The following is a 27,018-nucleotide window of genomic DNA, read 5'->3' as shown; positions in this document are numbered from 1 at the left end:
AGCACGGAAACCCCAAGTGAATCCAGCCTCGAGGGAGCCCAGCAAACACGTGTACACAGAGCAAACAGATACRCACTGACAAATCACACATATATAACCAGATATGCTCATTATATATATATATACGTGTGTGTGTGTGTATATACCTAAAATATACATAGTACCTGAATATATAGACATCCACATATACACCCGAAGTTAAAATCCCAAGCGATGCCGGGAGGCAGGTACRGACAAGAAGCGTGGGGTCTGGATGGGGGGAGCCCGCGGAGCGCTCCCCGCCGCCGCCGGCTCCGCGCAGGCCCGGGGCCGCCCCCCGGCAGAGACCCGCTCGCGGCGGGTTGAAGAGGTTAGTGTCGAGGAGGGGGCTCGCAGCCCCGCCGCTCCTCCCGGCTGAGCTCGCGGCGACACCGGGCGCCTGCTTCTCCGGGCAGAAGGACGCGCGGCTTCGCTGGAGGAGCGCGCGGGAGGAGACGGGCGCGGGGGAGAGCCCTGAATGCAGCACAGCTCACGTTCATGCAGGAGCAATACCAAAGAGCTAACGCGCACGAGTGTTTAACAGGCGCGGAGGGCCGTCGTCTTGCCCGCTGCCGTTACCCACCGCCTTCCCRACAGCCATGTGCTGCTCTCCCGCCGCGGCAAAAGCGTCGACTRCTTTGGCTGTGCCACGGTTTGGCCCCAGGAAGCTCCCTCGCGCGGCCGCRTGAACCGAGCAACGGAGCACGTTGCAAAGACCTTTCCCAGTGTAGCAAAACAGAACACCACCACCAGAAACCCAAGACGTTGATCTTGCCTGGGCTACGGCGGTGCCAACTCCGCAGGCGTGCGCCTTACAGAGACACTTGTTGTCCGCCCTGTGCACGATGAAGATCCTGGTCGCACCTTGCTCYGGCTGCTTCTTCACAGGAAGAGCTTCTGCATCTCACACAGCAGCTTTGAAAAAGCAAAGCCTAGCTTTTCTGCCAAAAGCACGCGAGTCAAAATGAAATTAAAGGGTCGTCTTCATAATTAACACCTTGGCTGACTCCCTATTTTGAAATCATTAGGATTGTTGCTTAGTGTCATTTACGTTCAGTATTTTCCTCAAAGCCTTGCTAAAACTGTTCATGGTTTAACTGACTGTTTTTCCCTTCTTCCTAGTTTCTCCATCATGTGGCTCTTGTGGAGACGTTTTCCCCATCGAGCTTTCTCCATCGAGCTGACCCAAGTACGTCTCTGCTTTGAGAAGCTAACAGGGTCTTGTGCAAGCAGCGGAGCCCGCGCAGTTTCCACACGCTTGCCGGGATACCGTGCCCATGCTGGGGTTTTGTTGTTGTTGTTGTTTTGATAAACTGGGTAAGGTCCTACCRTGCCAAGCAGCACACTATCCAACACCATCACTAACCAAGCGCTCCCGGTGCCAGGGTCGCTCTGCCTGCTGACGGAAGGCGCACGAGCACTCTGCAAGTCATTAACGGGGCCGTTASGTGGCAATTAGGCTCGCCCCCTCCACGGCCCACAACATCACTTCCCAAAGGCACAACCAGAAGCAGACCACATGCACACGGCTCACCGCTACAGCTAAGACAAATGGCAAGAGGAAGAATTTGCCTACCACAGGTCCGTGCAAARGTTAAAGCAGGAGAGGGGGAGGTAGGGATGTCCTTGCTCACAGCAACYGCACACTCACTCGCACCGAATGTCAGATTGTTGATCTCTCTGGAGCCCCAGGGCAAAAGCCAAGGGTAGGGATTGTTTTGTCAAGTTTTTGTGTGTTTGTGAATGACACTTGAGCACCTGGAAATGTACCTCTCGGGCTATCACATTACAAAACGCTTTCTGAACCTCTCCCAAGATTGTCGTTCAAAAGACAGCCCCCAAACGCTTCCTTCTCAGATGGTCAGGAGCGGTATGCAGCCCACGCCAACCCCTCCCTCGTGGCACACCATTGGAGCCATGAACGTCCAGCGGTTTGTTTCTGGGTCATACATTTCTACTGAGCTGAGGTTGGACTGTCCATCGTAGCCCCCGACAGCATAGAGACGGCCACAGTTTGCTACAAGGGAGACCCGGCTCCGTCGAGTGTTCATCGGGACGATCAGGTACCACTGATCTGCCATGGAGCTGTAGACTTCAGCAATGCTGAGAAAGCCGGAGCCGTCGTACCCACCGCAGACGAACATCTTGCTGCCCAGGGAGGCTGCTCCGTGGCGACAGCGTTTGTTGAGCATGCTGGCGACTGGGTGCCACGTGGCCGTGTGATGGTTGTAATACTCCACCTGCAGCCACAGAAGCACCGTAACGTTAAGGGGATTCTTGCATGAACTTTTCCACATGCGTAGAGAGCTCAGGTGTTCTCCTTACACAACGGTAAGCAGACCAAGAAGCTTCTGCTTTGCTGCTTGATTTCGTACAACTAGATTTCAYCAAGATGTTCTGACCTTTAGGATATCACCAGCCACTGCATTTCTGCCTGCTACTTCTGACCTGAGTGCAGCATCTCACTGGTGAGCAAGAGCAGGTAAATGGTGGGAGAGACCACTTTCCCCACCCAAGGCACTGCAGAGACCACAGGAAACAGTTTTGAAGATGTTCCCTCTACCTCTCTCACTTTTCATCAACCTCTGTATGGTGTTTGGAACAGGTATCTGAGGCTCAGCACCAAAAGGATTGAAAACCCTTCATTTAAAGTTCATAGAGATTTTAATCCTTTGCATTTCTTAAGACAGCATTAGATGAATTCCACCTGCAAGACCTCCAGCACTGCTCTAAACCTGTTAAACTCGGGAATGAATTTCGACTAGCAGACTGGTAGTTCCCTGGCCCACAGCTGGCTCTGGGGTGCGTCTGGTTGCAGACAATAACCTGCCTCTCATCTGCTAAGGAAGGCAGAAATAGTTACTGCTGCTTTCAACAAATCATTTATTACAACGGGCTTTGAGTGCCCTGCACCACTGACAAGGCCAGTGCAGATACTGCTTCCTGCATTCTCACCGCCAAGTGGATAAACGCGTCTTGTCTTTTCCAAAATACACTCTTCTTTAGGGGACAAGCGGAGAACTGACACACTGAGCAGATGGAAGGGAGCACAGCAGGTCTGGTACTATAAGCTCCACCTGCTGCAAAACTTGTTTCAGAGACAACCAGCTTCTGAAACTGTATCCAAACAGGCAAAGAGAGTAGAGGTAAGTGCCTGACGTCTAGGATACTTCAGAGCTGTAAGGAACAGGGACACAACTACTGGCTCCAATGATTTAAAAAGTGAAGGAGGCAGAGAGACAACATGTATTTGCTCAGTCTTTAGTGTCGGGGAACAAGAGCCACAGTTTCAGTCCAGTTCTCAGGGGAACCTGGCTGGCTCACTTCTTCCCAAGGTGGAAGAAGAGTCCTGGATAACAACATAATTTGTTGGTGTAAATACTTACAGGCACACAGACTTTGAGCGCACAGAGAAAGGGCATGGCTCCTTCCCAGTCTGCCCTTTAGGCTGCCTCTAGCAGATTAATTTCTGCACCAGGTTTCTGGGAACCTGAACCCACATCATGCACACTTACACTGTTGAAGATTTGTAGGCCGTCATGCCCTCCGGACACGTAGATCCTGCCCTCGAAGACTGTGACTCCAGCAGCGCTGCGGTTGGAACTCATCGGGGTCACCACTGTCCACCTTAGCAAGGGAGAGGAGAAGTTAGTACAGGGCTCCGGCAGGCACGGCATGTGCACGGCCCCAAACAGCTCCACGGATTAATGTAGGTTTATCACATTTTCCAGGACTCTGTTTCAGTAATTCTCCTTTCACTGCCTATTGCATTTAAACCACTGGCTTTGCTGGCTTGCACCAAGGCAAACTCTTGCTCGAGGGGATACCACACAGCTATGAAGTTATAAAGGCTTTTCCACTATTTCTGCATGTGCATTTTACAGCCAGGGCTCCCAGCAGCACGGCGCTACAGTAGCAGCAGAGCACTGGAAAAGCCGCGGGGCGTTAGGAGCTCTTACTTGTTCGTTTCTGGTGAATAGGACTCCACGGAGTTGAGAGATGAGTTTCCATCATACCCTCCACATACGTAGATCTGACCGTCCAGCACCACTGTGCCCATTGCACTGAAACAAAGAGCAGGACCCCGTCAGATGGCCTTACGGGCCGCTACGCGATCCGGAGTACGGCAAATCCCCACCACCTGCCTTGCTCTATTGCCTGTGTAATGGATTTCAGTACAGGGAACGGTCTACACAAGTCAGTGACAACCCATTGGCTAATAGCTCCCCGAGAGGTCTCACAAGGGGGTTGTCTAGGTGCAACATGCCCCATTTGAGGGAAGAATAGTCTTAGGGCAGCATGATGCCTGACACAGTGGTTAAAATCTTCTTTAATCTGGCACAAATCTGTGTTGCTACTGAAGTGGGTGGTGTCGCTCAGCTGCCACTTACTCCTGTTTTTCCTCTGGTGTCAGCTGGACTAAGGAACAGATCCAGCTGAGAAAAATCTTGTCTGGACAGGGTTAATTTTCACTCCATTCAGTGTCCTGATTGCAGCTCACCAAGAACTTTGCTAGCACTGAAGGAAACATTGAGAATGACCAGGGACAGGGTGAAACTTGGCCTTTCAACAACCGCCTGGACTGAGGCCTTATCAAAGTAGCTGCACAGCCACAGCTTTCATCCAGCTTTTATCTTCATCCCTTTCTGAGACCATCAGCTGTGGACACTAACAAGGCTCTRCAAATCAGACAGCGATTGGAGATAATCAACGCAGCCAATGCAGACCTGAAAGAGTTGGCATCATGCCTGCAGCCTGTTCAACTRCTCGCTCTCACCTCGGCACTGGTTCTCCCAGGTAGCAAGTCATAAAAGACATTTACAGCACAAAAATGCCCCTTTGTCCTGACCAAAGGAACTAACTAAACCAAAATGCAAGCAGAGACTGTGACCCAGAACATGGTAGAAATCCCAGCAGCCCTCTGGCTTCCTTGGAAACACCTCCCCACTGCTGCTGGTGGAAGGTGACCACAGAGCTACTAAAATGGGCACTACTATGCAGCCTCGGGAGACACACTAGTTGCTTTCATACATTAAATCGAGGTTTCCGACCCTGCCGTTACACCCCGTAAATCACATGCTTGGCCCAAAAGGCTATCAAATGGGAAGCTTTGAACAAGACTGGGATCCCACCCCGAAAGCGAAGCCATAAAAGGTTCCCATAAAAGCCCGGAACACATCCTCGATGATCAAACCACAGCACTACTACAGCAGCCAAGCAGCTWTGTATAATAAGTGATGTTTTTCTCTGCACAAGAGTATCCAACACCCGTTCTGCTTGGCTTCATGCAGAACAACCTGATCACGGAAGAAGAGCAACTGCCTCTCATTGTGGGAAAAGCTCGACGATCCAAGGAACCTCATTGCTATGGAAAAACTGAGCTTTTCTGCTACAAATTAAAAATGCAGATGACCTCACTGGCTAGAAATGGTTCCAGGAATTTATATGAGCTCTGTCTCTGAGCCAGACCTGAAGCTTTGGTCAAGAACCAAARCGACCTGGACTTATTTACATGACACACTCCTGTAAAGGGGCATGATGCCAGCAGTCRCAGAGACGCCGTCACTGTGAGCCTGGTGCCTGGGATTTCGCRTACTTAGCCACTCGCAGTGCATTCTTCCCAAGCAATCAGTGTTTCAGACAAAAAAAACAAAACAAAAAACAAAAAAACCCACCCACGGCCACAGATAAACCATTATGGTAAAGGCGTGCTGCAAAGCTTGCAGAAAAGTGAATAATTTAACAACTCCCAGTGACCAGGCACGAGTGCAAGGAAAACCACAGCAAAAACACTGGAAGCCAGGAATATGTTCAAACATGGAAGCAATTGCTGTGTTGTGGTGGGGAGGACTGGATGACCACACAGCTTAATAGGTGGGTTTTCAACACAACTCAGAATGTGCTTCCAAACATATGCTCCCTCTGGCTGGTCGTGAACTGCGGCAGCTCTGTTCGTCAAGCACAGACACCTTCTGCTTAGCTACACACTCCTCYCTCCAGGCCATAAAGATATTCTTCTCTTCTCCCCACTTACGAGTCTTTTACGCTCTCTGGTGAGAAAAGAAGATGGCAACACCAGAGATGGAAAAATGGGTTTATTCCAGCTCCTATCGGTACAGGAGAGTTTCCTATGTCAATCTTCCCAGTGCTTTATCTACCTTCTAGTATGACAATATAAAGACATGGGGCTCTGACCGCTTCCTATGGAACTCCAGTACAAACCTTTGCAGATCTCTTCAGCACAATGTTAACACTCTTAGTTTGATTTCACTCCACGGTGCCACCAAAAATAAGAGATCTCTGTAATTTACAGCCCACACTCAGTCACTTCTCAGCTGCTTTTTACATACCAAGATCTTAACGTCTTTCMTCATAAATCTATGCCTTGATACACGAGTATACTTTGCAACAGTCTCCCCACCTTACTCAGCAGCGGTGCCCAGGTTCAGTGCAAGTGCCCCAAATGTGGTTAGATAAAGCTTAACTCCTTCCACATAAATCCACTCTTCTGCATATTCATCCCAGAAGGGGTGCTGGCCTTTTTTGCTACTTTCCCACACAGGAAACTCATCCGGTATCCAGCATCACCCAACGCCTGCTCGGCTTTCTACGATGTAATTTTTTCCCCCCACCTGCTCCGAAGGCCCCCTCCTTACCGAGCGGGCCACACATACCTTCGTTTGCTGTTCATACTTTCCACTTTGGACCAGGAGTCCATTTCTGGGTTGTAAACCTCGACAGTACTCAGCCTTAACTGTCCGTCGTATCCGCCGATGGCATACAACAGTCCATTCACCACAGCTACACCGACGCGGCTCCGAGCCGTTGTCATYGGCTGGCACTTCTCCCAGCGGTTGGCAATGGGATCAAAGACTTCCACCACGTTCAGCGAGTCACCTGCATAAAAATTTGCTACTCAAATTAAAAGGGGGAGACCAATTCTTCAGTCTCTGCTGAATACACAGATCGCCTTCTAGCAAAACTGCCCTTGTGAGAGGGACATGAGGGATAAACAGCCGCTGCTCAGACCCTCCAGAAAGGGCTGACGCATGGACGTTACCGTCCATTCCCCGGGGAAAAGGCTGAGCTCTCACACTTCCTATTCCAGCCTCCCCACTCCTACACAAAAGTCAGGTYAGGGGCATTTCCCAGTTGCATCTCTACTCACCCACCAAAAAAACCTGCCCAATATTCATTGAAAAATTCATAAAAATTGCACTCTGCAATACAAAATGATTACAGAGTGCTTCAAATCTTGCCCATACCCTGTACAGTAAGACTCTAGAAGTCCTAGACTGTGGAAGTGAGGCCTTTTACAACCTCAGAAGGGGCAGGAGGCTTGAGACTTACTCAGTCACATCTACTGGTATTGCCATTTTCTTGGTATCACAGCATGTCTATCAGGGAAGATGTTAATCAACAGGCAGGGCCACCCTGAGCATTTTAGCATCCCTTTGGAAGAGTGGAAGCRCTGTACAGGGAGGGGAAACTGCTCAATAGTTTACATGGGGGCAGAGAAGGGAAGTTAATGATTCTGTCACCTTAGCTGGCAAACTACATTGCTCTCTCCACTGCAGGGAGTGGATATGCAAGGTACCTGCTGAGTTAAGCCCTCCRACAGCATAGATCAGTCCTGCAATGGACGTACAGCACCGAGGACGGGTTTTGAACGCTGGGAGGTGCGGCCGGCGCTCTGGCATGAGGTGATAATCTTTTGCCTCATCAACAAGATCCCTGAAATCAAAGGCAAATATTTGAAGAGAGTTTGGTTGAGTCTGAGTTTCACTATGATGAAATCTGACTGTCTTGAACCAGAGGCAGATTCAGGTAACAAGCTTTTCCCTCCTGAAAAGGTCAGATTCTGCTGAAAGGGCTGATTTCCCTCCAGGAACAGCCAGAAGGCAATCTAGCCCTGCTGCTAGGTTACAAACAGGGACACTGCTTTGTTTTCCACTGTGTGAGATGCTCTAGCCATGGAGAGAGAGCTTCAGTTTCCAGGACTGCTGAACTACATTCCTGCTACCTACAAACAGTGGTTTTCCAATGCCTCACCTGCATTTGTGGCAGCAGCGGACAAGGTCATCTTGTTGTACACGGTCAGTGAGAAACTGAGGTCGACAAAGGGGCAGGCGGATTTTGGACAGGAGCTCTGGTAAGAACGACTCTCTCTGATCCCGGTCATACCGTATCCAGGCTAATGCAGCTTCAAACACCTGCCAGGAAGAGAGGCAAAGAAAGCTAAAGTTGTTTTTCCTTCTTTTTTTAACTGCTATTGCCAGTTGTCTCATGGGAAAGGAACCACAAATTGACACTGATCTTCCCCTGATCTCTGATGACATGGTTTCAGGACAGAATGAAGATGCTCTACATCGTACCAGAGGGCTCTGCCRATCTGATACTGATCTACCGTCCTGTGGGGCAGGTTGTTTAGTACAACCATTTGTAGAGAGATGAGGGAGCTGGGAAGAGAGCTTTTTAGAGAAGGTTGGTCAGAACGCAAAACTTTGGCTTTTAGTGTCAAAAATCAGCAAATTTGAGAAGAGCTGCTGCTGCTGCTCTACTAAAAWCAGAAAAAAAAATGGTGGTAGGGTTCCATTCTTTAACTTTGGACAACTATATACTAGACATCCACACGGAACAGGTCTCCCTAGCCCCCCTCCATGGTCACCGAAGAGACAGACCTTCTCAAAACGTAGTTTATCTGCCCTGTTTTGGATGGCTACTTTACAACAAGATGAATTGTGCCCTTGGCTCCAGATCGCAAAGGGAGCCTGCTGCCTWGTTTCATTGAAGATACACCCTCTGGTTCACCTGGCTCCTACGCTTAAYGCTTGGGCTCGTTCGTCCTCCTATACTACTACATTTATGTCCAGATGAGGGCACCCAAGTTAACGCTCTGCCCACTGCCCTTATCCTACCACTGCTGTTGGAGGCAGAGAGCCCTCTAGGCATAGAGTAGTGGCCACAATGTCCCCAGCAGTAGCGCTGACCATCAGGCACACTTCAAGGCCACCACACTTCACACACAGCAGCCTCGATTCTATGTGCAAGTTGTGCTCACRGAGTTCAAACCCCCCGAGCAGCCTCCCCACCGCTGCAGGAGTGCTGGTCACAGTGGTTGTGGCTGCCACCAGCCATCTGGTTCAGAGTAAAGCTAAATGCCACGTGCATGCACCCGCTTTGGGTGGTCTTTTATTGCACCCCAGGGTTGCAGAGAAAAGTTCAGCAGTACTGTAGACTGGAACAAAATTATAAAGCCTTTCATTTACGGTGGGGAGAGCCAGAACCTCCCGCATCACCTCTCCCGAGGCCTTCAGTGCAAAGACACAAAAGGATGGTTGTGATTAAGAAAACAATACTTCCATTCTACCACGTTCCTCAGGTGCTGTACAAGCTGCACACAGGCTGCACTGCRCTAGAATACAGCCCTTTCTGAAGAGGGGGGTGGCAGCTGTCCAGGTGAGGAAATGTCACCAGGGACAGAACTCTACACCCWGACTCTTTGGACTCCTCTGTGCCCCACGAAGGATCTATCAAGGACTTGGAAGAACTGGCAAGACACRGTTCTGCGGCACGGCATTGCGACGTGGCTGGAATGTGAGGCAGGATCCCCTGCCTCCCCACTCCAGGACCACTTCAGACAGCCTGATTACAAAGCGCTCTCTTACCCTACATGGAGACAGCTGCAGGTCTGCTTTTTGTTAGTCACCTCCTCAGAAAGAGCAGGACAGACTTGCTGGCTCAAGGACAAGTTCTCTCTCTCCTGCGGACTGTCAGCCCAGGCTTTCGACAAATCAGCAGTGATAGGTTCTCACGGCTGTTCAGGCGCCCTAAAGTGGTTCAGCCTTGTTTCATGGTTATTCTAGGAATCACCCTGTTAAAGGAGCCCTCTTGATGGCCAATTCAGTGGAATATTCATTACAAAAGTCATGTTAAAGGCCATAACACTCGCAGCAAATTCTTTCCGTCTCAAGAGCACTCCTCTGGATTGGGGTTGGAACACATCTATCGAGCTCTGGGAGGAAGGGCTCCCTGCTGGTGCCTATGCCCTCAGCATCTCTTCCCAGGACCAGCACCTAACTGACTATAAGGGACACAACTGCTAGTCTTCAGAACACAAGAGGCTCCACCTCTGTCAGCTGTGATCCAAAACACCTCAGTGCAGTGTTCTGCAAAATGTGTAGCCCAAGACACCCAGGTAGGTCTCAGATCAAGGAACATCCAGGCATCACAGACAAGAGGCAGGGCTCAGAGCCAGCAGGGCTCTGCCTGGCACCTCTGGAGATCATCTAGTCCAACCTCCCTGCTCAAGCAGTGTCACCAAGAGCACGTGAGACAGGATTGCAGCCAGGTGGGTTTTGAATATCTCCAGAGAAGGAGACTCCTCAACCTCTCCGGGCAACTTGTTCCAGTGCTCCGTCACTCTCACAGGGAAGAAATTCCCCCTCACGGTCAGGCAGAACTTCCTGTGGTTCAGTTTTTGCCCAYTGCCTCTTGTCCTGTCACATGGGACAACTGAAAAAAGAGTTTGGCCCCGTYCCCTTGACACCCTCCCTTCAGGTACTTGTACACATTGATGAGATCCCCCCTCAGTCTTCTCTTCCCCAGGCTGAACAGGCCCAGCTCTCGCAGCCGTTCCTAGTACRGCAGATGCTCCAGCCCTCTGATCATCTTTGTAGCCCTACGSTGGGCTCTCTCCAGTAGCTCCATGTCTCTCTTAGACTGGGGAGCCCAGAACTGGACGCAGTACTTGAGATGTGGCCTCCCCACGCCACAGCATTACCTCCCTTGACCTGCTGGCAACAATCTTCCCAATGCACCCCAGGATACCTATTGGCCTCCCTGGCCATGAGGGCACACTGCTGGCTCAGTCACCTTGTTGTCCACCAGCACTCCCAGGTGTGGTGGTCCCAGGTCCCTCTTCTCCACAGAGCTGCTTTCCAGCAGGTCAGCCCCCAGCCTGTACTGGTGCATGGAGTTATTCCTCCCTAAGTGCAGGACTCTGCACTTGCCCTTATTGAATCTCATTAGGTTTTTAACCTAATAGGTTTCTCCCACGCAACTAAAAGTTCTCCAAGGCAAAAGCGTCCTCTGCCAAATCCCATAGCAGCTGCACGTATATACCTGCTCTTCAGACTTCACATTGAGCTCATCCCTAGAAACGAGCTCCAGGACATCTTCAAATGGCAGCGCCAGGAACTCTTCTGACATGGAAACCTCCACGAAGTGCTGATGAATGAAGCTGTTGGCAGCRTCATAGAGCACTGCACACATCATGGTTTCTGCAAACTGACGCACTCCCAGGCAGTTCTTAGGGTGAAGCCTGGGCAAGGGGGRAGAGGAGAGCAAAAGTAACATCAGCTTAATAGCAGGACAGCATTGCAAACAGCCCCAGCGAAGCGCTGTATGTGAACAGGAGTCACACACCACGGCAAGTGTCAGAGGATATGAGATGCAGTGAGATGTAGTGAAAACCACAGCTGTGCCCACTTCAAAGTCTAACCTTTCTGTTAGAACAACAGATGGCAGATTCCAGCTAACGAATGTATCTACMCAGAGATCTGAAGGTGGATGCACAACAGAGCCAGAGGATGGAAATCACAACCTAAACCCTCCTCTCAGGTGGGCCCTGCACAGACTGCTGGGTCTGCTCTTCGGTTGTGAGTTTTCAGTTGAGGGGAGACTTGAGGCTCTGCACAGCAGTCATCTGCTGCATCTCTGGGTCCCTGGGCTTTGTATCTGGCGCTTTTTCTTAACTCCAGCACTGGACAAAGCTGGATTCAAGCACATTGTGTAAACACCAAYAATCCCTCTCTGTTTTTCATCCTGCATCTTTTGGAGCGCTCCAGGACAGCATCTGTGTTACAGCTTCACAAAGCCATTTCCTGAGATTAAGGAGGCTTTATCACCAGAGATGCTTTTGCAATTAGAGGTTAGGCAAYGAGAAGTACTGCTGCAGATCTGAGCCCCCTCCAGTCCAGCCAAACACCCACTGCATCACGGCTGYTCAGTGGCATAAAGAAGCTGGAAAAGACAGTATTCACCACAAACATGTGCCAGCTCCAAATSACTCTTGCAGATACAGAAACAGGTACGTGCCTTGGACACTCCCATCCAAACAAGCAGCCTTGCCCAATATAGGCACGTTGCTGTCCAACAAGAGCTATTAGTTCTGTTCCATGGTGTTAACCATCCATCATCATTTAGGGTTTTAAGAAAACAACAACTGCCCAACATATTTGATTTATTTACTAGGTACATTTAATATCACATCATGGAATACACCAAACAGCTGCAAAGAAATAAGAGGGTCTCTCTCTCTCTCTCTCTCTCTCTCTCTCTCTGGGGGAAAGAAAATAAAATAAAAAATAAGAATCAAACAAGTCTCCCTAGCACTATCTAAAGATACGTGTGGTATGTTTCCAAAGAATAACCTAGCTTCTCAGTTTCCAGATCATGCTGCTGGAACAGTCCTACAGCCAAATGCCAGCTAAGGAATTGAGAGGAAAAAAAAAAAGAAAAAAAAAGATTATTTAAAGCTCTGCTACAGCTTCCCTTCCAGCACCTTGGTAACAGTCCTTTTGCTCCTTCCCTCCCACAAGYAGGGGGTAACTGCAGTGGGTTTGTTAATGGTAGAGGCAGTTGTACACCACTGTAATGGGTAACTAGCCTGCTAGAAAGCTGGGGCAAAGCTGTTTCAGTAGCTCCGTCCCCGAAGAACAGTTTCTAAAGGTCCAAAAGACACYGAAGCGCCCTCACTGGGACTCGGTATCATCGCACTGACTCTAGTGAGACAGGTGAAACTGAAAAAGGGAAATGTTCCGGCAGTTGCGCTCTTGGTATTAATTCCCACGGCCAGCCAAGGCCTTGCAGTGTGCCCCACCTGTAGCATCTCATAAGCCAGACAACCTATTTTGAAGGGAATGATGAGTCTCAGGAGATGCCGACCCCACTACCATGCTGGCAGGAGAAATCCCACTTCCCCCAGGCCAGCCACAGATGACTGAAGCTTTGTTGCCATCTTTCCTTCTGCCCTAGTCCCCAAACCAGGGCACACCACACTATCTTACCACAAAATCCTCCCTCTGGGCGCTTGCTGTAGCGGCTGAGCAGTAAGCACAGGGGAAACACGAGCCCCTTACCTCTCTCGGAGAAAAGTRCAGCAGGCATCCTTGATATTTTGCAGCTGAAGGAAACTTGCCCCCATCAGCAAAGACTGGACGTTCTGCTGGTCTATCGCTAGGTGACCATTGTAGGCAAAGTTGATCAGAGCCTCCAGTGCACTAAACGAGGGGGAAAGGGCAGAAAACCCATTGCATTCAAGCCWATTCAATTAACCTAGTGTGACACTACTAACAGGAAAATCCTGTCTAGTGCCATTCATACTAGGATGGAAAGCTTTTAAGCCTGCAGACTTGCACAGACAAYGCAGAGGCCCACAACGCACTCACAGCCCGTCAGCCTATCCTCTTTGGGATGCCTTGGAAGTTACCTGGGATCCATCCCTTGCATGACAATCTCATCCTGTTTGCACTCCATCATGTCATTGGTGAACATGGCATGGAAGTACGGGATGGAAGCAGCCAGCACAATCCGGTGAGCACTGAATTTATGGTCCCCTACCTGAAAGGGAACAAAAGGGAAAGGAGGAAAGATCAGCACCACTCACCACTAACCACACAGTCCAGATTTACTGCAATACAGCTCTATCAGCCCAGCAGTAACTGAGCACTGAAAGGTAGATCATTTCCATTTGTGAACATGGCAGCAGCCTGTGTCTTCAGAAATAAATCCAGCCTTCTGAATCTAGCTTTTGAGCCTCTTTATAAGCTACCATGACAGCTCAACTGAGCAAAGATGAGACAATATTGCAGGCTAACAGCAGGCCATCTCCAGACTGCTAATAAAGAAGAGCCAGGTTCACTGAACCACGTGTTTACCCAAATTAACTCGCTATTCCACTGTGCGCAGAAGTTTCAAGCCTAGATTTACTTCCCCCCAGTAGAAGAGTAGAACTCACCCTGCCCAGGAAACATTCACCCGTGGCCCTGCTTCAGATAACACCCGTCCCACAACATCCGACAGTCAGGCTTTCCACGTCACCTACCTGTTCCCAAGACACCCTCGACACAGGAAAACAGCCGCGAAGGCCAGGCACTCAGCGTGCGTCATGGCTGTGGTTATTCTGCTGAACTAAAAGCTGGGCTAATCAACTGCTATTTCCTTTTCCTTAGGTATTCCCTCACACCGATGACCAGCTTACAAGTTAAAGCCCTTTTCTTGTCGGGTGTCCATTTTGCATCTTCAGCTTATGCTTAGCATCAGTCACCTTCGTTATAACCTGGAGGCTCATTAATTCATCTCCTTCAGATCTACGTGGGCTCACTTTCACCTGCTCTACTAAACCAGCTCACATTTATATCCTCTAAAGAGCCTGCCTGACCTATAAGGAGTGGGGCCTGGAAGGGGCTTCTTGGGTCTCCAACTCCCGTTCTCACTCTYGCAGGCACCAGACAATAATTTATCCTTAGAATTATCCAAGCTCTTGCAGCCTAACTACATTCATATCAGTTTATTCCTATCTGAGTTTGGGGCAAACCTGCCCTCTCCCCCCGCTTAAGCAAGATTTTCCCTTTTGAGCTTAGTTTTGTTGGGACAAACAAGGTGAGTGCAGCAGTTTCCCCGGCTCTCCAGGTCATCCTAGAAGCCCTTCCCTTTTCTTCTCTGCACTTCTCCACAAAAAGCTTCATCAACCTTTCACGTCCAGACAGCTTATTAACAAAAAYGTTTGCATTCGGGGTTTTCATGGTTACCAGCTGCGCCTTGCCTCTCCCTCTAGCCCAGAGCTATCAACCTCACAAAACTAAAACTTGCTGGGTATTTAGAGAGCAAAGTGCCCAACACACACAAACACACACACACACACACACAAATTAAAAAAAAAAAAGAAGAAAGAAAGGAACAGTCATTATAGAACATGCATAAGTGCTTTTTCTTTCTTTTTTTTTTTTTAATAAAGCATACTGTCACATAGGCTGTCAATATTTTCTTAATCTGCTTGACCACTCAGCTGTTGCCTGTGCACRTCCGCCTGCACGACTAGGACATGCAGATGTCTGGGAATTGCTTACTTCTAGCGTGCGGCCAGCTTGCAGCGCTGCATGCCTCAGGTGCAGGGACAAGTCAGCTCAGGCAGGGCTTTCCAATTTAAAATAGCGCTTCTAAGGCTTGCTCCAGCCTGGCAATAGCACAGCCAATTTCCGAGAGCCTTGGCTCAGCCCAGGTGTGCCCAGAGCTTGCTCCTTGCTGCCTGCCCCAGTGCCTGTATTACACTGTACAAATCCTACTGCCCTGGGTATTGCAGAGTTCGCAACACCCAGCCCAAAAGCGTCAAGTGAAACGGTACGTGCTCTAACAGTTGTGCAAAAAAGTCACATACACACTTGCATGGTGATTYGATAGCTCAAGATTATTAAAGCTCAATATCAGTCTTTTCTACTAACAAAAAAACACACGTAAAAYATCTCAAAGGCTCCAGGGCTTCAGAGAACTGTGCCACAGATGCCAGCACWCGAGGCAGAGCTGAAAAATCCCTTCCCCTTCTTTCACTTTTCTCTTTTCTGCTTCGGTGCTCTGCTCCCTTCGCCGCTAACGTGGTTGCTAATCTATCGTACTTCACCTCCACCTCCTGCCCTCACAGGCTGGCCTTGAGACAAGCTCCAAACAGCAGCCAGAGCATGGTGGAGGATGTGGAAGGTGTGAACAAGACTTGCTTGGGAAAAAAAGAAAAAAACAAAACAAAACAAAAAAACAAAAGGAAAGAAAGAGAGAGAGAGAGAGATGGAGGAAGCAGAACGGAATAAGCTAATCAGAGCAAGAGGATACATGTTTTCTAGCAGTGGAGATGGTAAGGCCAAGYATAGAAGTTATAGAAGGGCAGTAAGACTTCAACAGCTCTACAAGAGCAAGAACTGGACCACAGTGTGAGCGCAGCCCACCAGCCCACACGATGCAAAACAGCCCCAGCTTTCTCATATGCATGTGACAGAGGTGGTGATCTCTGGCGAAAGGAGGTGATGCTCCGATGGCTCGCAAAGGAGCCCGTGGTCAGGGGGCACCGAGATCAACGCCGCAAGCTCCRGCTCTGCTCGAGCAATGAATTTTGTCAGTGCCTCTCACAACAGGGTTTTCATTCTAATTTTAAACAGCCACTTGTAAGGGAACACAAACGCTGTCCTGGCCTCTTTAGCATAAGATATTTAAAAACACTTATAAATACACTGTTTGATGAGGAAAAAAAAATAAAACACGTAAGAGGAAGGAAAATTAATTCAAGAACCTCTGCACCTCTGAAAGCTAATGAAACCTCACTGCGTCCATGGGCGCTTGGTTTTCATTTCCTTTCTCTTCACGGCCAGTTGCCAAGTTCAACGTATGTTCGTACCAAGGACTGTGCTGCTCTTTGTATCTTTGTGTAAGCTAGGGTCCAAAGCGCTGCTCACGGGAAAAACAAGAACTACAGCATTAAGGCACATGAACAAAGAGGCCTACGCAACGTGTTACGAAAGACTGCAAGCGTTCACCAAGAGCGAAGGCGGTTGATCCTGTTCTGGGATGGCAGACAGACTAGTTGGCCTCCTGGGGTCCCTTCCAGGTCATTCTGTAGGCTAGGAATGCTAAGCACTTGCTGCACAAGTGCTGACTTCCACACAGTTTCACTACTCTCTTGCTGTAGGCTACAGAAGAAAACTAACATTACAGCAGAGCACAAACAGCTCAATCAGTAAATAAAAGCATCATAGCTTTGGTATTCAGTCTGCCTCCATGAGACTTCGGGGCTGAAGCTCTCATTTGGGGACTTTTCTTGCTGGTTTAGCTGTGACCAGCTGCAACCTGGAGGATCCAGGTTACTGCTTTGCTGCTCAGCCCGTCCATATTCCAGACGAGAGGCTCGGAAATGCCCGACCTGTTTAGCAAGCTCCGCGTGCTTGTGGGTTCTCCAGCCCCTTCCTACCCTGCGGACGGAGCTACTCTGCCAGCCAGGCCCACACCAGCTGCTGTCGGTCCCGTCTGCCTGCTACTGATGGGAGGGATGAAACCTCTGTGAAATACATCCTAACAGCATTACACACACCATCCGTCGGGCTGGGGCACCACGCTTGCAAAAGGCAGAAGCTGCAGGGAAGACTTGGGGAGCTCAGCAGTGCAGCTGCATCTTTGCTGCTTCCCCAATGCCAAACCATCAYGTGCAGAGAAAGGTCTAAACGTTATCACCCTTGTTTTAGGTCTGGAGGACTGCCAAGGCTGCCAAAACTACAGGTAAATGCCCACAAAAGAAATCTGCAGCCTGAGAGAGGCTTGTCCTTTGGTCAAGGGCAAAGCACTGAGAAACACCAGCCTTTTTTTTTTTTCCCTCCCTCCTCTATACTGTATAGATTTCTTCTTTGAAATATACTTTGCTGAAAATGCTTTAAACTAAGTCAGATGACTGCAGTGGTGGGAGCTCAAGACTGCAGCTCCAGACCTCCRCCTCCTACCCGCAGCACAGGCGTTTTCTTTGACCTCGCCTCTCTAACACGCATATTAAACTACACCTCCTTTGCCTGCATTTCTCCCTAGGAAAGGCAGCAATGGACCAAAACCCCGACAGATGTTTTACCCTCCAGTGGGATGAATCTGCATACAACAGATTTTAGCGCTGTCCAAGAGCCCATGCAAAGCAGAAGCTTTCCAACGTAAGCGCTGTTCTCCTCTCCCGGAAAGGCTGCACAGCTTCGGGGATGCCTCGCAGCGATCTCGGCTCACGATGGGCTGCCATCAGACAGCCTCGTTAGAAATAACGCGTCCGCTTATTGCAAAAGCGATCGTTCATAGTCATTCTGCAAGAGTCCAAGCAGGTTAMCGAGAGCTGTATCATCACAGGGTAGGAAACACCCCGCACCCGGGCAGCACCACCCTTTTGGCTCCGAGCCGCGCAGTATCTCAAAGGGACGGTCTCGCTTCCCCCCGTCTCTCTGTTATTGCCCCTTCTCTGGGGGAAAAGATTTCACACTGGGGAGTTACGGCATAACTGCTCCGGGGAGAGCCCTGTGCAGGCAAGGCAGGGTTTGCACCCTGCCCGCCCGCAGCCAGAAGGCTCAACCAGCTGCCCGAGCCGGGCCGAACGCCCCAGCCGGGCGCGCTGCCCAGCCACGCGTGGGGCACAGCGGGCCGACGCAGCCGAGGCCGCGCGGAGGGGCAGGCCCTCCACCGACAGCGAGCTGCTTCCCTTGCGCCGCTGCTAACGTTTGCCTGACCTTGCGATCGGCCAGTTCTGGGAAATAAAACAGAAACGAGCTGTACAAAAAAGGGAATAATCTTCTGCTGGCTTAGCAGGGGAGGGAGGAGGACTGGGACCGGCCTCCGGGCTCGACAGCTGGATCAGTGTAGCCTGTATCGGCAAACGGCCGATGCAGCTGCGCGGCGTGACCGCTGCCAGCTGGAGGGAAGCGGCTCCCTGGTACACGGCAGCACGAAACCTGCCGTTTTCATTTATTTATTTTTATTTTAACTTGCTCTTGTGATGATAGAGGGCCCTCAGGGAGATTTATGAAGTGGGGATCTCTGGTCTAGAAACTATCGTTATGTTCATCCCACAAACACTTAATGGCAAGTCCTGAAGGAACAACTAAACTCCTCACTGCTGGCAAACTAGAGTTCCTGGTTTTCCTGCACAAGACAAAAAACACTTCTGAAGATGAACACACACAGTGCATGTCACCAAAGTTCGTCCTTGCATCTTAGGATCCATATCTCTGGAGCCAAGTGACCTTTTCTTTCGATCACATAACTATACTTCCCCGTGCTTGCAGCCTGATCAGGTCAAGCTACAGAAGTTCAATGCTAAAGTGATAGCGAACTCATGCTCTTCTTGGTATCAGTTCCACTCCACGCCTGATAGGCTTTCATTTGCCTAAAATCAGTTGCAGGCTTGCCCATGAACTGCAGAAGTATCAGCAGAACATAAGAAAAAAAAGCAGAAGTTTTGCCTGCTTGAGTAAAATCCCACTTTTGCACTCTCTGAGCAACAGTGCAGCCAGCAGGGACGTCCTGTTCAGCTCTTGTTTGGTTTTTGCAGAGCAGCTCTAACACAGCAGTGCGACGCTTGGAACCGACCGCCCTTTTCAGCCACATTCAGAAGATCTCTCAAAGSAAGGAATTCCCCTTTTATTTTACATTTAGATACAACAGCATACACTCCAGGGCTGAAGCATCCAGAGGCCAGGATCATTCAACACGGAATTTCATAGAATCACAGAATCGGTAAGGTTGGAAGGGACCTCTGGAGATCATCTAGTCCAACCTCCCCACTCAGCAGGGTCACCTGCAGCATGTCAGACAGGGTTGCAGCCAGGTGGGCCTTGAAGATCTCCAGAGAAGGAGACTCCACAACCTCTCTGGGCAACCTGGTCCAGTGCTCCATCACTCTCACAGGGAAGAAATTCCCCCTCACGGTCAGGCGGAACCTCCTGTGGTTCAGTTTTTGCCCATTGCCTCTTGGCCTGTCACACAGGACAACTGAAGAGAGTTTGTCCCCGTCCCCTTGACACCCTCCCTTCAGGTACCTGCACACACTGATGAGATCCCCCCTCAGCCTGCTCTCCCCCGGGCTGAAGAGGCCCAGCTCTCTGTCCTTTAAAGCAGCTCATCACCGAAGGCGGGACGCAGCCAGCCTCGAGCTCGGGCAACTTCCGCAGCCGCAGCTCCCTCCCGACAGCAGGGTTTTATTGCRTTTCTAGTGCCATGAGGCAAACTGCTGAGATGCTTCTGTAGGCCGGGACGGTGTTCAGCATTTGGCCTCTCCCGCTCTGGGTCCTCACAGGACACGCACGTGAGCCAGAATCACGGCTGGGGATTTCAGCTCGCAGCTGAAGGTGGAAGCTCCCATTTGCAGTTTCCTGGCAACATCTGCAAAGCTACAGAAATCAGGCACTCTCGGCGAGTCAAACGCAGTTCAGTACATCCACCTCTCACTTTCTACAGCCYGGAATTCAAGACTATCTCTGGGCACAAATGAAATTATCATAGACTTAACCACATCCATATCACTACACCAGAATTAGCAAGACTCTTAAAGCTCCATTTAGACAACRCCCAGAATGAGAAATACCCCAGAACTCCCCATCAGGGCTGGCAAAGGCACTGGGAAGAGGCTTGAGGATAAGCCCTTCAGGCAGCTTAGCTTTCAGAAGATTTCTACCTTTACGCAAGGATATCTTATCTTACAATACATAACAGTAGTATGCTTTAACTCAAGAGAGAGTTTACCAGAAACACGAACAAAACCATCGCTTGCAAAGCGGCATTTCTGCCCATGAATATCACAGAATGCTCCTCTAATGTGTTCTCTAGCTGATTAATGAAAAGCACGTTCTCCATTACACTCCCACATCCACAAAATGTTAATAAGTTCCAGGGCACAATGAAGCTTTCTCTATAGAAAAATGATGTAGGTGTAATAAAGACATCTATTATTTTTGTAACATCACTACGCTGCATAGCTGAGACGTCTCGAGTTCTCTGTTGCAAAGAACTTTAAAAATTCTTTCTTAACGCAAACACTGGCATCCAAGTGGCAGAGAAGCCACGCTGGAAATTAAGCTAGTGTCCAACACATTGTAGCAAAATTTTGCTGGGAGGAARATAACAGAACACCAGTTTAAGGGATCTTGTATCAGAATTCAGGCATTCAAATAACATCCATCCTTCACACCCAACTAATAGCTGAAAGAGATTAGGTCAAACCTGGCATTTGCAAACCAAGAGGTTGATCCCATTAAGTCATGGCTTCCTCTGGTCTAGACTAATTACGAGTCCTGCTGACATAATGGTAACTAATTTTTGAACCAGAAGAGAGATCCCTTCTGCAAGTACAACACCAACACGTATTTGTGGGTAATTCACTTTCAATTCAAAGGAGCCAAGCTACTTTTTCGGACTCCAATCTCCATTTCCCGGAAAGCGAGAGGATCCTGGAAATCCAGAGGATTGCCTCCAACTCTGCACTCTTGTAAGCTCCTGAAGGACCAACTAAAAGGCAATCCTTAGCTATCTCACAGTGTCCCCTACTTCCAGCTGGGCAAGGAGCAACACATGCCACTGCTCAGACACAAGAACGCGCTCACCTGCCACGTGGCCAGTCATCAGCTTAAATACCCAGGCCACTGAAGGGTACCTCAGGCTGTAGGACAAGTTTTGGTTTCTCTCCTCTACTCAACTACCAATTCTCACAATTTTCCTTTGAGATCAGCTAGCTCGAAGGGACAGAGATGAAACAAGACTAACAGAACAGCTGATGAACATCACACAGATCTCGGTTTTCTAAGGAAAGCAAACTAAAACCAGCGCAAATGAGTTTGGAAGTCAGATAGCACGCCTCTCCACCATGTTTGAAGAAGCCAGGTAAAAACCCTAGCACAGAAATGCCTGGTTTCTACTAATGCTTCAGGTTTAATGTCTGTTTAAAGCACCAGAAATACTTGTCTTAATATTAGGTGAATAGCACTTAGACTAACTGAGACATGGAGCTGAAAGAACAAGTCCGATTACCACCCAAGGCAGCTTGTTACTTCTGTACGACATGATTTAAACAAGACTCTTAACCAAGAGGTCTCACGTGCAGAAAAGATCACTTGTTCCTATCACTTGCCATCCGGCCTAATAAAGAGATATCCTCTCTCCTACAAAGTTTGTTTTGCTTAAGGATCTCGCAGACGCGCTTTTACGTCYGCAGTCAGGCGCGGGGTTTTTCACAGCCCCCGATGCCATCACGCACGCAGCGTAAGCTGTCTGGAATTCCACTTATCTGCCTCGCAGGGACAAAGGGAGGTCCTTCCACCTCTGCGGCAGCYTGGCAGCAGCAGCCCTCTCCCCTGCATCTGTTCGGGTTGGGAGGGTTTCGAGTTAGCAGCATATTTCAGGAAAAACACGATTAGAACAGTCCCTTTACAGGGCGAAAAGCCAACAGGACTATCACCTGTCAGTCTGATTAGCCTTGGGTATGAAACGAATGATACAAGCCCTCCACTGCTTGGAAACACTCTATCTTGCCAGGCTTACATCATTTTTAGAGACTTTTCTAATTAGTCATAGAGTTACTCACGGAATTATGGCATGCAAGCTATTCAAAACCAAACGAGCAGCAGCAAGAGGAGCTCGCATTAACTCAGCTCTTTGAGGGTCAAGAAAACACGAACTGCCCCTCTTTTGACAGGGATTTATCTAAGATCAGTACCGGCGCCAGCCTGGCACTCAGTTCTGCTCCGTCTCAGACTGGCGTGAGCAGGAGCTATAAAGATATCTGCTCCCCCGGAATTTATCAATGAAAAACACTGCTGGCGTTCCTTCCCTGCTTTACGAAGCAGTGGAAGCCACGGGCTTCCAGCAAACTGTTAACGTGTCCCCGGAGAGCGTTTGTACCTTGGACTAAAACGGAGGAGCAAACTCCCGAAAACAAAACGGCCCAAACAGCTTTCATCCCAACAGGATACYTGCATGGAAAAACAATGCTCAGGAAAAAACACAAAATGCCGAGCAGATACTTTTATGCAATTAAAAAGCAGACGAATCTCCAAATCAGGGATGAATATCCACAAGTTTCTGCACTCTCCAGTGGACAGGAAGTCTTTCTACCTTTGCGGTATTTTTCATTCGAGGGCTCTAAAATGCTTGGAGAACACTAAAAAAATGTCTCAAGTCCACTGTAAAATAGGTGAGAGAGTTTCTATCATGCCATTTGTGCACATCGTGCACAGGAAACGGAAGCAATGATACCCCAAAATTTTAAAGCAGAGCTTTGCTAATCCAATTAGTTAAGTAAATAGCCAATTGATTTTTTTTTTTTTACCAACAAGGTAATGGCAGAGAAAATAACCGAATACCAGGTTTATGTTTAGACAGGAATTGATTCTGCTCAGACAGTGCTGTCTTCTATGGAGCGATGTGAATCACAGCAACACGGTTTCTCAGAAACRAGAGCAAATTCTGCCACATGGGTCTCTTACACGGGATGAATTGATGCTCATCTTGCTTTACAAGGGTAATAATTAAAACAAACAAGCAGGGAGCACCAGCGCTTCCTGACAATCTGAGGTCTGTTTGTACAGCAAACACTGCTGTAGGCCGGGAGAATCATTTACAGCCAKTGATCCCAGCGCTGATACTGGTGAAGAGGCCAATTTACTGAACTGCGCTAGAGCAGATTGCTTGCTCCCGTTTCGGCTGTGAGGCTGGACACCAGTCACACCGCGAGGAACCAAATTTCTAGCTCTGGCCCAAGGCAGCATAAGGAAGTTTTTACTTTATGCAGGAGATAGTCTGAAAATACGATAAACTTGCTTAAATGGTGCAACGTGCATCGGGATCCACTACGCTCTGTTTCAGGTATTGACTTGAGACGTTTCTCGATCCAGTTCCTTCCTCAGTTTTGAGCAGTGAGCATTCAAAYGCCATCCCTGCTGGACAACTCACTCTGTGGGCTCCTTGTACAGCCAGACACGTCACTGGATTTACAGCCTCATCAACGTATGCAGAAAGCGTTTGCGAACAAGGTCAAGGAAAAGCATGTTTTACGTCAGCTCCGTGTTCATGGTGGCTAACTGATTCAAAGASGCCAAAGTGAAGCTAATAAAAATCACCTCTCATTCAGCAGAGCATACTAAGTAAGTTAGAGAAGACACCTTGTACGGAACAACTGGGAAGAAAAGGCTTGGCTCAGATACAACAGACAATTAATTCAATTGCTGTGGGACACAGGCTGGTGCACAGAAATCAGATGTCAAGAGGCAGAAGTAGCAAACAAGTAGGAAATTTTGACATTATGATTTAATACTACAAGAGGAATCAAACTAACAAAGGACTTTGGATTCTGAGGCTGTGAATCCACAAGGAAAAGCTAGGCAATTTATCTGGACCAATGTGAAAATACATTGTCACTCCTCTGTTAAATGTATCAGTTGAAATTGGGATCTTTCTTATACGAGGGAATACCCAAGTAATACAGAAAAAGATAAGATTTAAGAATAATAGGGACATCTTTTTTTTAAACAGATATTAAAACTTCGTAGAGATGACAGACTCCACACTATGCTCTCCAGGTAATGTTTTGCTCCAGTGATTCTCGATACAAAACAAAAAGGAAAAAAGAAAATGGAGACAACGTGGTGTCTTCATCCAGAAAGCTGCCAGCACTGTCAGAGCGCACGTTATGACAACTGCACTAGAGATCCCTTTCAGCCCTCAAGACTTCAAACGTTTTCCAACTCTGCAGTGGAAGAAAGATAAAAATAAACTAAATAAGACTAAAACCAGGACTTGGGTATGATAGGAAAGGAATTCAGAGCCAGTTTGGCAGAACAACGTCAGGGCGCTTATTTGAGATGAGGTAAACTCATAACCTCCGCTTCTACCGTCTTCATCCCGACAACGCCAAACACTTCCAGGCAGAGGACTCTTGCCCTGGGACAGCCCATCGCCAGGTGACTACGGTGTTTGCCAGAGATGTGGGAGACTCAGCCAGCTCCAGGATCTTTATCTGAAAGATGAAGCCATCTCAGATGCATCAACGCAGGCGAGAAATGGTGTTTTCCAGAACAAACCACTTTTGTCAAAAAAAAATTCTCTGGGCTACACCAGGATCACTGGTGTACCGRAACACTCTCACAACTACAATGTCTCAGAAGCTACAACGCTGGACAATAAGGAACAGCAAATGGCTGTACTCTTAATAACAAGCATTTTTTTGCCTACAAAGCAGTCACTCATTCCAGGGGACCATGGCAAACGCTGATCCTAAGGCACCGAACGGCGTGTCGCCAAGGTGCGCGCCAGCCGCACGTTCTGCGGCCTCCACAACAAGGACAATCCCGGCAGACTTTTCCTCAAACAGCAGGAGGTAGGTGAAAGGTTTCACGATGAGTAGGCTGGGAAGCACCTTCACATTCAATTAAACTTAAGAGTGAATTCTGTAATGACTCAACCAATCCTACGCATTGTGTACTGCACACACCCCACAACAAACTCCTCTCCCTACTAGCTCCCAGTCTGCAGATCCCGSTTTCAACGACCCCAAGGCTTAGTGGTCACCCTGGGCCACACTCAAAGGTCTCACCAACGCAGACTACCCCTCCAACCCGGACCTCAAGTTGGAGGATTTACCAAAGCTGGGCAGAATGTTTATTTGTAAAAAGAAAGTGAAGGCAACGTGCTTAAGAAAGAATGGCTCCTACCCAAAAGGACTGAGTTCATCTCAGTTCTCCCCTGGGATAAAACACTGGCTGGAGCAGAGCAGAAGTTGGTCCATAAACCTCCACCAACTCTGACTCAGAGTTCGACACCCCAAATTCCTCCTCAGTGCCCAGAGCGTCCGCACCTCGACCACTGCTGGAGCTAACTGAAWCGTTGTTTCTTCCCCAAACAGGACTTCAAGCCAAATGGCTCGACGCAGGTACAACGGCTGGAGCTACAGGAGCAGCCTGGGAACCAGAGGCTCCATCTCCCGCCGGCAGCAGAGTGCCTGCAGCGGGGCATCACCAGCACCAGCGCCCACCCCCGCCGGTGTTCACCATCCTCGTCGCCCAGCACGGTGCCTCACAAAGTCCCCCGAAACCAGGGCTGGAGGGGAAGGCCGAGCTCCCCTTYCCTGCCCCCTGCGAGGAGAGTTTGGGGTGGGGGTGGGGGCTCAGCTCCCCCCTCCTTCCCCACCAAAGAGGGCTGGGGGGGGGATTCAGCTCTCTCTTTCTTCTCTTTCTGGCCTACAAAGGAGGCTGGAGAGGGGGGCCCTCAGCTCCCCCCTTTTTGCCTCCCCAAAAGGGATTGGGGGGGACTTCTGCTCCCTCCCTGCCAAAGGGGCTGGGGGGGGGGCCTCGGCTCCTCCCTTTCTGCCCGTCTAAAGGGGATTGGGGAGCCTCAGCTCCCTCTCTCCCTCCCACCTCCCTAAAGGGGCCCGGGGGGGCCCTCAGCTGCCCCCTCCCTGCTCCCTCCAAATGGGATCGGGGGGGCCCTCAGCTGCCCCTCCAAAGGGGGCCCCGGGAGGGCCCTCAGCTGCCCCCTTCCTGCCCCCTCCAAATGGGATCGGGGGGGCCATCAGCTGCCCCCTCCATAGGGGGCCCCGGGGGGGCCCTCAGCTGCCCCCTTCCTGCCTCCTCCAAATGGGATCGGGGGGGCCATCAGCTGCCCCCTTCCTGCCCCCCCACAGGGGGTCCCGGGGGCCCCTCAGCTGCCCCTCCAAAGGGACCGGGGGGGGGCAGCTGCCCCCCAAAGGGGGCTGACCAAAGGGGGGGGGGCTCACCCCTCCGAGCGCCTCCAGCCCCGCTCCCAGCACCCCCGTGTCCCCCCCCCCGAGCCACCGCGCCCCCCGCCGCCATTTCGGGGGCGCCGCGCCGCGCCGCACCTTGAGGGTCACGTCGCAGAGCTTGCCCTGCCGCCGGATCTCGCCCATCACGCCGTAGCCGCGGCTCGGCAAGTCGCCGACCGAGAAGTGCACCAGGTCCTCGGGGTCCAGCTCCGGCTCGGCCGCCGCCGCCGCCGCCTCCAGCATCTTCCCGGCCGCCGCCGCACGCCGCCTTCGCCTCCCGCACGCCCTGTCCCCGCCCGGCCGCCGTAGCGCCTCCCCCGCGTTCGGGCGGAAACACCCCCTCCCACACCCCCACTTCCGCCTGCCTTCACTTCCGGCGGGCGCCATGGCAACGGCGTCGCCAGCCGCGGGGGCGGGCGGTGCTGCGGGCGGCCCCGGCCCTGGTCGCGGTCCCGGTCCCGGCCCCGGCCCAGGTAGGTGCGGGGCCGGGGCCGGGGCCGCCCTCGCTGCCCGGAGCCTCCTTCTCCAGGCGGCGTCGTTCCCCCCCGCCGCGGCCCCTCCGCAAGGCCTTGAACCCTCGCTAGGGCCCGTTGCCCCCTGAGGCCTCCCCCCGGCGCCATGGCCTCGCTCGTCTGCCCCCATCAGGGCTTCATCCCCCCGCCACGGGC

General features: G+C 50.4%; 2 protein-coding genes across 3 annotated transcripts in view; one reads left to right on the top strand and one right to left on the bottom strand.

The window, feature by feature from the left end:
* On the bottom strand, nucleotides 1-26,657 carry KLHL18 (kelch like family member 18). Of its 2 annotated transcripts, none has more exons than XM_085318593.1 (10): nucleotides 26,447-26,657; nucleotides 13,511-13,641; nucleotides 13,161-13,301; nucleotides 11,143-11,341; nucleotides 8,071-8,231; nucleotides 7,616-7,752; nucleotides 6,693-6,930; nucleotides 3,978-4,082; nucleotides 3,534-3,645; nucleotides 1-2,258 (listed from the first exon to the last, which is right to left on the bottom strand). In XM_085318593.1, exons 1-10 carry the CDS (start codon nucleotides 26,591-26,593, stop codon nucleotides 1,872-1,874), a joined length of 1,758 nt encoding a protein of 585 aa, XP_085174719.1. In that variant the 5' UTR covers nucleotides 26,594-26,657; the 3' UTR covers nucleotides 1-1,871. The 2 variants fall into 2 exon arrangements, with proteins under 2 accessions (XP_085174719.1, XP_085174720.1); XM_085318594.1 differs by having other exon boundaries at nucleotides 2-2,258; nucleotides 6,693-6,915.
* Nucleotides 26,658-26,807: 150 nt separating this feature from the next.
* The window catches only part of KIF9 (kinesin family member 9), a 27,882-nt gene continuing 27,671 nt past the window's right edge, over nucleotides 26,808-27,018 (top strand). The window contains exon 1 of the mRNA XM_085318592.1: nucleotides 26,808-26,823. The gene's annotated coding sequence lies outside the window, so the exon portion shown is untranslated. The remainder of the gene's footprint in view (nucleotides 26,824-27,018) is intronic.

This window comes from Rhea americana, unplaced genomic scaffold (genome assembly GCF_003343005.1).
Source record: "Rhea americana isolate MKP2758 unplaced genomic scaffold, rheAme1 scaffold_543, whole genome shotgun sequence".
Lineage (NCBI taxonomy): Eukaryota > Metazoa > Chordata > Aves > Rheiformes > Rheidae > Rhea > Rhea americana.
This window is presented reverse-complemented; position numbering and strand designations above follow the sequence as displayed.